Source organism: Astatotilapia calliptera, chromosome 10, assembly GCF_964374335.1.
Source record: "Astatotilapia calliptera chromosome 10, fAstCal68.1, whole genome shotgun sequence".
Lineage (NCBI taxonomy): Eukaryota > Metazoa > Chordata > Actinopteri > Cichliformes > Cichlidae > Astatotilapia > Astatotilapia calliptera.
Genome location: NC_137431.1, coordinates 27,840,860 through 27,853,849, shown reverse-complemented (window position 1 = coordinate 27,853,849; position 12,990 = coordinate 27,840,860). Strand labels below are relative to the sequence as shown.

General features: G+C 39.9%; 1 protein-coding gene across 6 annotated transcripts in view; it reads right to left on the bottom strand.

Annotated features, from left to right (window-relative positions):
• Nucleotides 1-3,411: 3,411 nt before the first annotated feature.
• Nucleotides 3,412-12,990, bottom strand: part of cadm1a (cell adhesion molecule 1a) — a 465,861-nt gene continuing 456,282 nt past the window's right edge. For all 6 annotated transcript variants that reach the window (XM_026182491.2, XM_026182490.2, XM_080307311.1 and 3 more), the window contains one exon: nucleotides 3,412-4,649. In XM_026182491.2, the coding sequence (XP_026038276.1) occupies nucleotides 4,531-4,649 (119 nt within the window). In that variant the 3' untranslated portion in view covers nucleotides 3,412-4,530. The remainder of the gene's footprint in view (nucleotides 4,650-12,990) is intronic.

Here is a 12,990-nt window from a genome sequence, read left to right as displayed (position 1 = left end):
CTCTTTAGTACCTATGTTAACACAAAGCAATACTTAACACATCTTTTACAGTGCACCAAATATTAAGAAAAATACATAAAACATGTACAACATAGAAGCAAAATTATCTCACCATTTTTGCTTTGGGACCTAAACTTCTGTTTTGTACTTAATTGTATTTAATGATGTATTGTACTTGCTTTCATGTCATTGATAGGTGGGGCCTAAATTTTGCATTCTACCTGAGATGCAGTCACATCAGTCAGCAAGGCATGAACCTGAGACAGGACACTAGCAAAAGAATTTAATGGGAAGAAAACGACTTCAGTTGCACTGTAAGATAAGACCATAGTCAACGTTTTTTAAAACTTCACTGGGAATAATGGAAAATAAAATGATATGTACAATAACCTTATCGTTCTGTTATGCACCTAAGATTCGGAATAATTAAGCGTACTTAAATATTTTTTTTTCACTTTCTTATGTTGGAAATTTGGGAGAACAAAAAAATATTTTTATAACGTAAAACACTCCTGGCATTCCAATCTGCAAAAAGTTTAATATTCACAAATAAAATATTAACGTATCAGCCTTAGGGAGAAGACAATATTCAGTTCTATTCCTTTATTGGCAAGTACATATTTTGAAGTCTGATTTAAATCAAAGCTGCCACATGTCACTGAAGCGAAATAGTGCTCACTGGAAAATACAAATCACACAATATCAGTCTTACAGATGAAAGTGACATCTGCTCTGTGATTCATAAAGCAACAATAACAAGTCAATCAATAGTTAAATCAGACACCAGACCGTGAAACATTTACCTAATCAGTTCCCCACCCCACCCCCACCCGTCCATTTAACAAACACAAAACAGTGTCGTCAGCATACAGTGTTAACTTTGTGATAAAATTACTTTGTGAGTCCAGAACTAATGAAAATGAACTCAAGTTTTAACAAGAAACAGATGGAGAGAGTTGGACACAACATCTTTGATTTTTGTCCACATCGTCTCTCCTGTAAATCCTATCTACAACTACCACATCCAAAACTAAAAATAACGTATCCACAGCTCCCTCCGTTCCACTTGCTGTGCTCTAAAATCACCCCGCCCCAAAACTTAAACGTTTTTAAATGCACAGATGGTCAAGAAAGTGTAATTTGCGCTGTGGATTTCACAAGAGCTATGTCTAAGAGCCACCCCAAATCTCAACATGGAAAGGCTGAATGTTGTCTTCATGCATGACCATGAAATATTAAAGCTATCACATTGGTAATGTGTCGCAATACGAGCTGCGCGTTAACAAAATCCAATCAAATGCTTTAACATAGCAACACAGTGTTAAATCATAGTGAGTGTACACATGGCAAGCAACACCATTAAGTGCCAAAGAATCCATAAATGCGCCAAACAGTGATGAAATGGAAAAGTGGTTTTCAGTGTCTTGATTTATTTATTCCAACATCTTATTGGTTTCTCTCAAAGAATCCATTTTATGAAGCTTAAAAAACATTTTTTCCTATTCAAATTAGAAAGTAATTTTAACAGTTAGCAACTTGCAAAGGGGGGCAAAGTCTGACCAAAGTGTTTCAAAGTCATTTTGAAACACATTTCCATCTCATTACAAAACAAGGGAAAGGTAAAGCAGGTTTAAGATTTGAGATTTTTAAACAGATTGCATTCATTTTATTTAGAAGCGTAATTCAGAAATCAAGCATCATCTTACGCTTACGATGCACTGCCATTACTTTTCAAATTTCTTGAAAATGGATTTAATGCAAAGCTTAACTGTTCCAATTCCACAGGTGTCCCATTTAATAAACAACAACAAATAATGTATATCAATAAACAAGCAAACATTAGTAATTCAGATTTTGAGCTGAAATTAACAGTATGTGGATGGTAAATAAACACTAGAAATCAAACTGCCACCTTTTCCTTGACTAATATGATTTAGTTTGTCCTCTTGACACTAGTTTTTCAACATTAGACCAACTTCACTTTAAAAAAATAAAACTGCTGCTGCTGATGTTGGGCACATGCTAACTTTGACAAATCTTTGAAGTGTGATGTAATATCACAACAGAAAAAAGCCACGAAATAAATATGCTTTCAGTGTTTCAAACTCTTGAAATTGTACACGGCATCTGAAACCTCCAGCTTTATCCACCCACAGCTGTCACATGGAGAAAGGATTCATTAAGCGTGTTGCTTGCTGTGCGAACACATAATAATGAGAAACAATGTCACTGGTAAACCCACATTGCCATGTTGAAAAGCCAGAGCAATAATGCAAACCATGGATTAACACCAAGGACCACAACGTGTGTAATATGTCATCGTATGAACAATTAATTACTTCTGGTGTCCTCAGTGCTCCCAAACTGACATAGCGAAACAGATTCTCATTGGCTTTTGGCAGGTTGTACATAAACCATGATAGAGAAGCAAAAACAACGGGTTCTAGCATGAGCATACATGCAAAATTAATATTTTGGTGTTCAAAAATGAATGAATTTGAGCAAAATTACGTACATTACATGGACAAAAGTACTTGGTCACCTATCCATTACACCTAAAGGAGCTTCTTAATGCCATGAAGCTCCTGGCACACAGATTTGTGCTGATGTTAATGCCAGAGGAGGGCTGGAGCTCTATAACTGTATGGCTAAGGTCCTGTGGTTTCACTTAGATTAGATGTGGAATACCTAGAAGGGAAGAAATTTCACAAACTGACTTGTTGCACTGGTGGCACATTGTTACAGTACCACGTTAGAATTCAGTGAGCTCCTTAGAAGAACCCATCCCGTCACAAATGTTCGTAAAAGTAGACCGCACGGCTCGGTGCTTGATTTTCTACAGCTATGGCGACCCAAAACACCTGCACTCAAAGATACTTTTGTCCATATAGTGTATGGTGGTGAATGGCTGTGAATGGTTTGTCTCTCAGAACACTCTACTTCGAAGACATGTACTTTCCATAACACTTCCATATTTTACAGTTTGACAAAACTGACAATGAACGTGATACAGTAAAATCCACAAAGGTACTCCATTGTAATTCTAGTAAGTTGTAAAAAATATTTCTTAGTAAGGATTAGTGTACAATACAGTTGTGATGCCATTGGCTTGATTTACATTGGACTGTGTGTCAATGAGATAACGTGAACCTGCTAATGGGAGGACCTTGACTGCTATGTATCGTGTAGCTATGTACCGATTAGATGTAACTTAACTTTGAATGGGCTTCAGTTTGGAGTTATATTAAGGCTGGTTCTCTACTTGGAAAACTTGTTGTATGGCGTACACTACACCAGCAATGTCAGCTGCTGATTGGCAAATATTAACACCAAATATTTTTTTCCAACAGTCTTTTATTACAGAGGCATCTTGACTGAGGATGTGTCAAAACAATTTTAGGACAATTTACATTTTCTTACTTTCTCATTTATAATAAAAAATATTCTAGGGTGAGAGCAGATGGAAATCAATTGAAAACCAACATTACAACTCAATAAAAGCCGGTGGGAAGACAGGCCTTCCATTCAGCAAATAGAAGAAAAATAACACAGAGCAGAGGAAGAAATCAAAAATAATGAAATGGCAATGCAGTGAGGAAAAAATAATGCACTGCTTCTTTTCACTAAGGAATGTAATGCCTTAAAAGACAGTAATACAGAAGTATATCTGCTCTGCAAAAACAAAACCGAGGTTTTTAAATATGAATTTTCAAACTGAACCGGCCTGTTGAAATGGGAACATCCTTTTACATTAGCCTCTGTGCCTCTGTTTTAGTCGCGTTTCTTTCTGTGGTGTCGTGTGTGTGGTCCAGTACTATAAACCTGTTTCTCTTTTATGTCCTTTGCACAATGATATGTAAAGCGTTCCATGCATTTTTAGAGCTGTCAAAACTTCAGGGAGAAAGAGAAGAAAGTAATGGCTTGAGACAAATCACAGTATACTGGAAAGAGTTTTTGTTATGCAGGAGAGGATCCGTTTGTGCAGACACATTAAGAGACATTAATAAAGTGGCTGTGTAATTTTACCCTCATACAAAAGCCAACAGCACACTGATAATTACGAGGTGGGAAGATGAAACGGGAAAAGGGGAGCAACGAGGTTATGCAAACGATGATCAACACAAATGCAAAATATGGGTAGAACCAAAAGATTTCGAACAAGGCACAGAATTTTCTGCAAATGGTTGAACTAAATAAAATTTGTACCAGCAGTTAGGGAGGTGTTGAATGGTGAAGCTCTCTACAGTGATTTCTGGCACACCCTCCCACCCATCCCTGTATACTGAAAACCCCAGACCCTAACATTTTTTATCCTTTTTTTAAACACACACAACATTCCATCTACATCTGCAGACTAGACTAGACAACGGCTTAAAACCAGGCCTTTCTTTAAAATCCCGTGTCTCTTCTACCCCTCCACCGAACCGATTCCAACCCCTCTGTCAACCCCCACCTTTTCCCCCTCTCCCCGTCCCAAAAAACCCTTCAGTGTCCCAAGCAGGACATTGGAGGTGAGGGGTCCTGTTCTGATTAGATGTAGTACTCCTTCTTTTCATCAGAATTGGTGTGGCCACCCTCGGCATTGATGATGGCTGTATCTGCATCCGCTGCGTCGTCTGCTCCTTTGGCTTCATGTGTGAAGTAGGTACCTGAGGAGGACAGGATGGAGGACAGTGTCACGAACTGGATAATAGCCTGCTGCTCAGATGATACAAAAGATTAAAATGTGGCTCTCCATCTCACAGCACCCAATTATGCAAATCCTTCACTGTGTGGCCATTTACATATACCGAACACCAGCAAGCGGCGATATTCAGATTACACAGCGTTTCCCCTCACTTTCCTTTATGATTGGCACATGAAAATCAGGGTTTCAAAATGATCTTGAGTGTCAGGAAGAGTGTTGCTCACACCTTCAAATTAACCTTGTCAAGTTCACACAAAAAGGGACTAGCCAGCCACTTCAAACCTAATTTACAAGAGTTATTCACAGCCTATCAAAGTAGAGGCGATGATGACAATATTTTAGGAAGAATGAGGGACAGTAGTGCCACATTAAAAGCACAAATGCTGCCTGAAAAGAGAGAAACAAGGTGCTGGAGTGCTGCAAAAAAGGCTGGCTAGAATATTATGCAGACCTGAAAAAGAACGTTTACCCTGTCTGTTCTAAGGTTTTACGTATCAGAACACAGTAAACAAAATATCATCTAGTCCTTAGCATGTGTTAAATTAATTCAAATGTAACCTTGACCTCAGATGAACAACATCATCATTTATTTAACAAAGATTGAGGCAACATCCAGAAGTAGTGTGTGAAAAACTAAGTATACCTCATGATTCAGTAGTTTCAAAAACAACCTGTTAGCAACAATACCGTGATGTAACTGATTTCTGTATGACTTTGTCACCTCTCACATTGCCAGGAAGGAATTTTGGATCCACTCTTCTTTACGTTGCTTTAGACCAGGGATCAGCAACCCTGGGCACACGTGCCAGGGGTTAACTGATGGCACAACTGTAGCTTGTAATCGGAAGGTTGCCGGTTCGAGCCCCGGCTCGGACAGTCTCGGTCGTTGTGTCCTTGGGCAAGACACTTCACCCGTTGCCTACTGGTGGTGGTCAGAGGGCCCGGTGGCGCCAGTGTCCGGCAGCCTCGCCTCTGTCAGTGCGCCCCAGGGCAGCTGTGGCTACAATGTAGCTTGCCATCACCAGTGTGTGAATGTGTGTGTGAATGGGTGGATGACTGGATATGTAAAGCGCTTTGGGGCCCTTAGGGACTAGTAAAGCGCTATATAAATACAGGCCATTTACCATAGCTGGACTGGCCATCGAGCATACCGGCCGATGTTGATTTTTCATTTTTATGGGCCGATGTTTTGTTTAGTTTTTTTGTAAACATTGAAAGGTGGTGGATTGGCCAGATGCTGGCCGGTGTGTAAAAATAACTTAGTTGTTTGGTGGTGGCTGTGGCGGAGCTTCCACAGAGGCAGGTGGATGAGAGAAAGGGGAGGCAGGAGGAGGAGAGACCCGAGGCGACCTGCAGTCTATCTGGGTCAGATATAAGCCAAGTTTAGGTGGAGTTTATTTTCGTTGTGCTGACTTTTTACAGTCAGTTACAATAACTCGTACTGCGTACTAGCTAGCATGACGGAGTTTCTATACAGCTAGGCGGGTGATATGATGTTAGTGATAGTGAACTTTATTCATAAGGTTAGTTAGTAGAGTTGCCGTCCCATAAAAAGTGTAATCGTTCCGTATTCAGAGAAAATATTATGCGTTTTGTGTTGAGCTGAAAAAGAACACAGTTTGTCCCGGACTTCAGCTAGAATGGAAAAAGACACAAAGCTGGAGTTATTCTGTCTTTATGCTGCAGCTGTCTCTTCTCCTCTCATCCTCTCCCCCTCCCTCTCCTGTTGCTACTTCAAGCGTGAAACTGATCAATGATCAGCTGATCGGCTTTTCTCTCTTGTTTGTTTATCGCCCACTTTGCGCCAGAAAGAAAAAACCAGCTGATGTCACGGTAAACAACAGCAGCACGTTTAAGCTTGATCAGCTGTTGTTAGAATTGATGTAATATTAATTTCTAGTATCAGCTGATGTTTGCTGGAGCCACAGCAGTAAAAGCTGCTGGTCATGATATCAGTTTGGATATGTGGTGAGAGGGAAACATGAAGATGAAACCAGGAGATGTCCTTACTGAATCATCAGAGCTAAACAGGTGATGGAGAAACAGGTTTACCTTTTAGGTGACATGAATGAGTTGAAGGGAAGTTATGAACTGTTTCTGAGAGACAAATAACACCAGGATCATTTTATAAGTAGCTGACAGCTGGTAACTGTGCAGGGGTGGGTCTAGCAAAGTTTTGCCAGGGGGCCAGGTAGGGCATTAATAGGGAGAGGTGGGCACAAAGAAATACTTTTCTTTCTTATTCTCATTAAAATGTCTAGCTTTTATTAAATAATTATCTGAATCTTACAACCAAAGTTTTTATTTGATGTAAAATGTATAGAAATCATCTGACCATCTGCTTCAAGATCTGTCCGCTCAGCGCAGCATCAGCACCGCGGAAATACACGGATACATCCGTGGACTCAGGACAGAATTCACTATGTGTTTTTGGGACTTTCAGGTGTATGGACCAATGTTTTCTTTTCTGATCAAACCAGAAAGCGTTAATGAGCAGCTGGATTTGCCGTGCATTAACTGGCTGGACACAGAGGACATCGAAATACAGCTGATTTGACTCTGTGGGGGTCAAAGTTTGCAGAACTACAAACGCAGCTGGATTTGTTGCTGTATTTGGCTCTACATATCTGAGTGTCCTCAGGTAGCCGTCTGAATGCTGGACACTCGGAGACCTGTATCTCTGAGTGGGAGACCAGAGATCACATTAACATGTGTATCTCTGTAGTAACAAACATGCCACATTGGCCCAGTTTATTTTTCTTATCATTGGTGTGAGCAGACCATAAGTAGCATTTGCATTTTCTGTTGTACAGTCCATTTGCTATTATGGATAAAAAGTGTTGTTTTTTTGTTTCAAAATAGCTGATAACTATTCGCTGATAGTTGCCAACATCTACAAACAAATTTAATTCTATAAAGTTGTTCTATATAGTGTGTAACTGTTAATATAGAGCGTTATTAAAATTATTGCTAATGCAATCGTATGGCACATTGCACATAAGCATTTCACTGCATATCGTACTGTGTATGACTGTGTACGTGACAAATAAATTTGAATTTGACATTGACTTCTGAGGAAATTTTAGATGGCAGTCATCATGCTTCAGACCATTGAGGCTTGCATACATTCCTTCATGCACAGCTCTCTTAAGGTCTCTTTGCAACACTCTGACTTTTTCAAACATGTTGTTGTAGATTTTCTGACTGTCCTGCTGCATGACCCAATTTTGGCCAAGCTTCAGTTGTCAAACAGATGGTCTCACATTTGACTCTAGACTACTTTGGTCTACAGAGGAGTTCATGGTCGACTCAATGCAATATGGTCAAACATCTCCACTCTCATCTGCCCAAAGGACATTGTTACAGAAGTGTTTTTCAGAAGCAACTTTTCAAATCTAAGCTGTGCTGCCAAACAAACTGTACTTGTTCCGTCTTTTTCTAATTGTATTGTCATGATCTTTGACATTTAACATGATAACTGAGGTCTGTAGAGTCTGAGATGTAGCTCTTGGGGTTTTTTCAGTTTCTTTGAGTATTGCACAGTCTGACCTTGAAGTGAATTTCAGACGTCCACTGCTGGCAGACTGGCAGCTGTCTTGGATGTTTTTTTGTGAATAATCTTTCTAGCTGTAGAATGCCAGACTCTATTATTCGGAAATGGACTTATTACCTTTCCCAGACTGATACAAAGCAAAAATTGCTTTTCTAAGATCATTGCCTTTTTTTTCTCCTTGGAATTTACACCTTTATATTTCCAGACCAGAAAACCGCCGAAAACGTCTGCTTTTATAGAGGTGCCTCCACTTGCAGATGATCAATTAATCAAGTGCATTTGATTAGCAGCAGCTGGCTGCTACTTACCCTCTTCATTTCTATGGAAGCAGTAAGGATATACTGTAGAGGTATGTAAGGACAACACGAGAGATCCCAATATTTTACTCCAACTTTAATCTGGGCTTCAGTCACAGAAGTGAACACTCAAAGCGCCAAAGGCTAACCCTCTCACTTCCCTTCACACTGGGTGTGAGTGGAGCCACCTAGTGTTTTTTACACTGCACCCATGTGAAAACTTTTTCTTTTATGCTGTATATACTATAAAGCATGTATAAAGCAAGAAAATAAATTGAATATATATATGTGTATATATTAGGGCTGCCACGATTAATCGACTACTCGTGATTATGTCGACTATTAAAATCGTCGACGACTAATTTAATAGTCGACGCATCGTTTGAAGCTTTGTAAGATCACAAAAGACGCAGGAATAAGTAGTAGGATTTAAGAGTGTAATAACAGACTGAAACAGAAGATGGCAGCACTGCATGTACAAGGATGCCAGCTGCCGTTAAACCCCGAAGAAGAAGAAGAAGCAGCAGTGTCCGGCATTGTAGCTGTGTCCAAATTCAGGCTGTGCCTGCATTTGTAGGCCGATTACGTTACAGCGACACGACGAAGACTGTCCAAATTTGAAGACTCCGACAAGTGCGCCCTTCATTTCCCCAGATTTGAAGGATGGGTCGGGTGTATACTTTGTGGCCCAACCTATTCCAGAATTCATAGCGCGGCCCTGCTCAGTTTCCAACAATGGCGGCAGCTAGTTTTAATATTACTCTTATTATTCTTTCTGGGTCACACAATAAACGTTTAACATATTTTCAGGTGAGAATGTAACTGTGTAAACTTCAAATATCTGCTTGGTTTATCGAGACATCACATATTTTCCAAAGCGCTCTGACGTTTTCGGAGACGTCTGTTACCCACCAGCTCGATAGCTAGCCGGGTTCAAGGCTCACTAGAGCCGGTGAGAACACCGGACTCCCGGCAAATCATTTTCAAACCCACTGCCATCTTTCGCTATCAGGTTAAACATGATATAGAAGTCACTTAGATAACTTAAAAATGTTATTGTTTGGCTTTTTTCAGTATTTTATTTGTTCCTGAGTAAATCGGTTTGGCTGAGATTAAAGTTATAGTTTTCACACAGCTGAATAAACGTCAAGCAGACAACTGACTATCAGATGCTCGAGAATATACTCCGGTGTCCTGTTATATTTTAGATAGCAAGGAGCAGACGGCTGAATTTATTAAACTTCACTGAAACAATCTGCAAATTTCATTAAAATGTAATAAACTATCATCTTGTCTTTATTTTTAGTTAGCACATACTAACTAAAACAGCACACACTGGCTGTAGCTCTGGCAGCCACTAACCAGAAGGTCGGTGGTTCGATCCCAGGCTGCTCCAGTCTGCATCCCAAATATCCTTGGGCAAGATACTAACCCCATGTTGCTCTCCGATGCATCCATCGGACTGTGAATGTGTATGAATGTTAGATACTCAGCACTTAAGAGCTTAGAAGTGCTTGTGTGACTGGGTGAATGAATTAGTTGTATAAAGCGCCTTGAGTGCTCAGACAGAGTAGAAAAGCGCTATATAAGAACCAGTCCATTTACCATTTACCTTAAAGCTGTAAGCTAATGATAGTTATATAAGAGCAGATGCATGCTGGTGCAATAAGCTGTACGTTTTACGTCCAGTGGATGCATGATCCGATTAGTCGACTAATCGCAAAAATAATCGGTGACTAGTCGACTATCAAAATAATTGTTTGTGGCAGCCCTAGTATATATATAGTTATGAAGTTATGATGTGGAATATATATATTTGTATTCCACATCATAACTTCATAAAATTATTAATGTGTCTCAATTTGGCAGAAGTTTGAACAGTAATATCAGACTTTTGTGGTCCTCCAACCTTATCTTCAGTTAATACAAATCTGCTGCTTCACTTACTCTCAGGGCTGTGGGTTCCTTCAGGTAAGTGTGATGTTGAGTAATTATTGGAAAGTTTTTAAAGAGGTAGTTAAAAGTTGCCTGAGACAATATTTCTGTTCTAATTCAAATATTTTCTGAGTGGCTGCTGCAGCCTCACATCTGCATAGGTGTAGCCACCAAATGACACCAACCCCCCCCAAAAACAACAAACAGAAACCTCCCTCCTCGTGATTATTATTATTGTTCCGTCATGAATATTTATACTTGGCCTCCAGGCACTCTACCTTGTAAACAGTTTACCTCTCATAATATACACAATTAGTCAAAGTGGCCTGAATTTTTATTTGTACTTGCATCTTATTGCTGTTTTATATTGAAAACATGTTGCGAGTCGCCTAAGAGGAAAGCAGCATTGTGACAATAATTCCAAAGTGAACACTAAAGGATACGTCCAGTTTATTACAGCTTATATTTCATAGTTTTGCCAGTCAGTTTCAATATCTCTGCATGAGCCAAAGTAACTGCTGAGATCTGGAACCAGCAGAGACAGATGTGTTAGGACTCATGAACAGCTGGATGATTTGGCAGGGTGTAAAATGCCAAAAGTTTAGCAAGACTGTCCAAATCATTTTATGAGAAGTGGGCACAAAATAGGCCCGAAGTGAACCCGTTTTCCCCTATTTTTCCTTACAAAGGTCCCAATTCCACAGTGGGTCAAAGTTGAGGAAGATGGTCTGTGAGGTGTAATGGATGTTTGGACAGTAATTTCAAAGTTGCTTTCTCCTCTAAATAAGTTTGACCAACCTGGGGGGGTTGTTTCTGACTTCTCTGATTGTCTGACTGCACCTGTTTCTTTCTCCCTCTAACGCTTTTTTCTTCTTCTTTTTTTAAGCAATGTTTCTGCACCTCTAGATCTCAGTATTGGATTATGGATTTCAATTCTTTTATTACTGACGAAAGTGGCTGAAAACATTATATACAGAATAGCAACCAAGTTGTAATAAACTAGAGTTATCCTTTAAAATCTGCACTGCTGCACTCGGTAACACAACAGTGGGACTGCTTCACATGGCTGTGTGCCTGGTCTTCGGTGTCAATAAGTCACGTCAGTCGGAGTCAGCTAGACAGAGGCTGTTTTTGTGTGTTGATCTGGGAAACAGTCGTACGAATCACTGGAGCTACTGCAAACCTCACTGCCTCAAAGTTTCACTGCACCGCTAAGATCTACCAGCAAGCAGCTTGCATGTTGCTTCTAGACACAAATGTGAGGAGCCACTCAGAGTTCAGCACCACTGAAATAAGAGCACATTTCCTCTATACTTTTAATTTGCCTCATTTACTGTACTTCCTCTCTAAAGTGGTTAATGTACCCAATTCATTTCCCCCCGCATAAGAAACATCAAAGTGTGAAATGTGTTATAGATTCTAATTATTTCTCTGTTGTGAGGACGGCATACAAGATTTGTTATACTATGCGGCAGGACTGCATGAAAAATGTAATTTTACTCATCATCAGTAACCCATAGCCTTAATAGCTGTCTTTCCATCATTTTGATAGCAACCATCCATTGATGTAATAAGTCGTTTTTGCAGAAACAAAGTAAAGAGGCTACACTTGACAAACTGCCTGCTGGGACAGATAATGCTTAAAAGGAAAGCTGCTGTGAAATAACAGGTACTTCTTAAAAATGATACACAAAATTTAAATGTATCATATGGAGCTTTTGGGTATGCCTTGCTAATAGTGGATTAGACCCCCCCTTTTGCCGTCAGAACTGCCTTCTTCGTGGCATTGATTCAACAAGGTGCCGGAAACATTCCTCAGAGATTTTGCTCCATGTTGACATGATAGCATCATACAGCTGCTTCAGATTTGACAGCTGAGCATCTATTATGTGACTCTCCTGTTCCAACATATCCCAAAGGTAAATGGTAAAAAGTAACAAGACTTGTTCGTACACAGCAGCTTCGCTCTCTACTTGAGGACTCAAAGTGTTTTATACAGTTCTTATTCACCAATTGATACAGGTTCAAACAAGCACTGGTTTCTATCTGACATTCACACAAATTTACACCCAGATAAACGCATCAGGAGCAACTCAGGGTTGCCCAAGGACACTTTGGCATCTGGTCATTAGATGACCCACTCTACCTCCAGAGGCACAACCAGCCTTCAAATGTGCTCTATTAAACTAAGGCCGTTTGAGTACAGGGAATGCATTGTCACATTCAAGAAAAGCAGTTTGAGATGATTTGAACTTTGTGGCATGGCTGGAAGTAGCCATCAGAACACGGGCACACCATAGTCATAAAGGGATGGCGAGTCACGCTGGTAGTGTGTGTCAAGCCTGAACTGTTGATACAAGGCAGGATAGATCCATAATTTCATGTCATTTACTGCATATGTTATCTCTTATCCAAATGTTGCAACAGAAATAGAGACTCATCGGACCATATAGCATTTTTCGAATCTTCAATTGTCCATGTTTTTTGAGCCCAGGTTAATTGTAGCCTCAGCTTGCTGT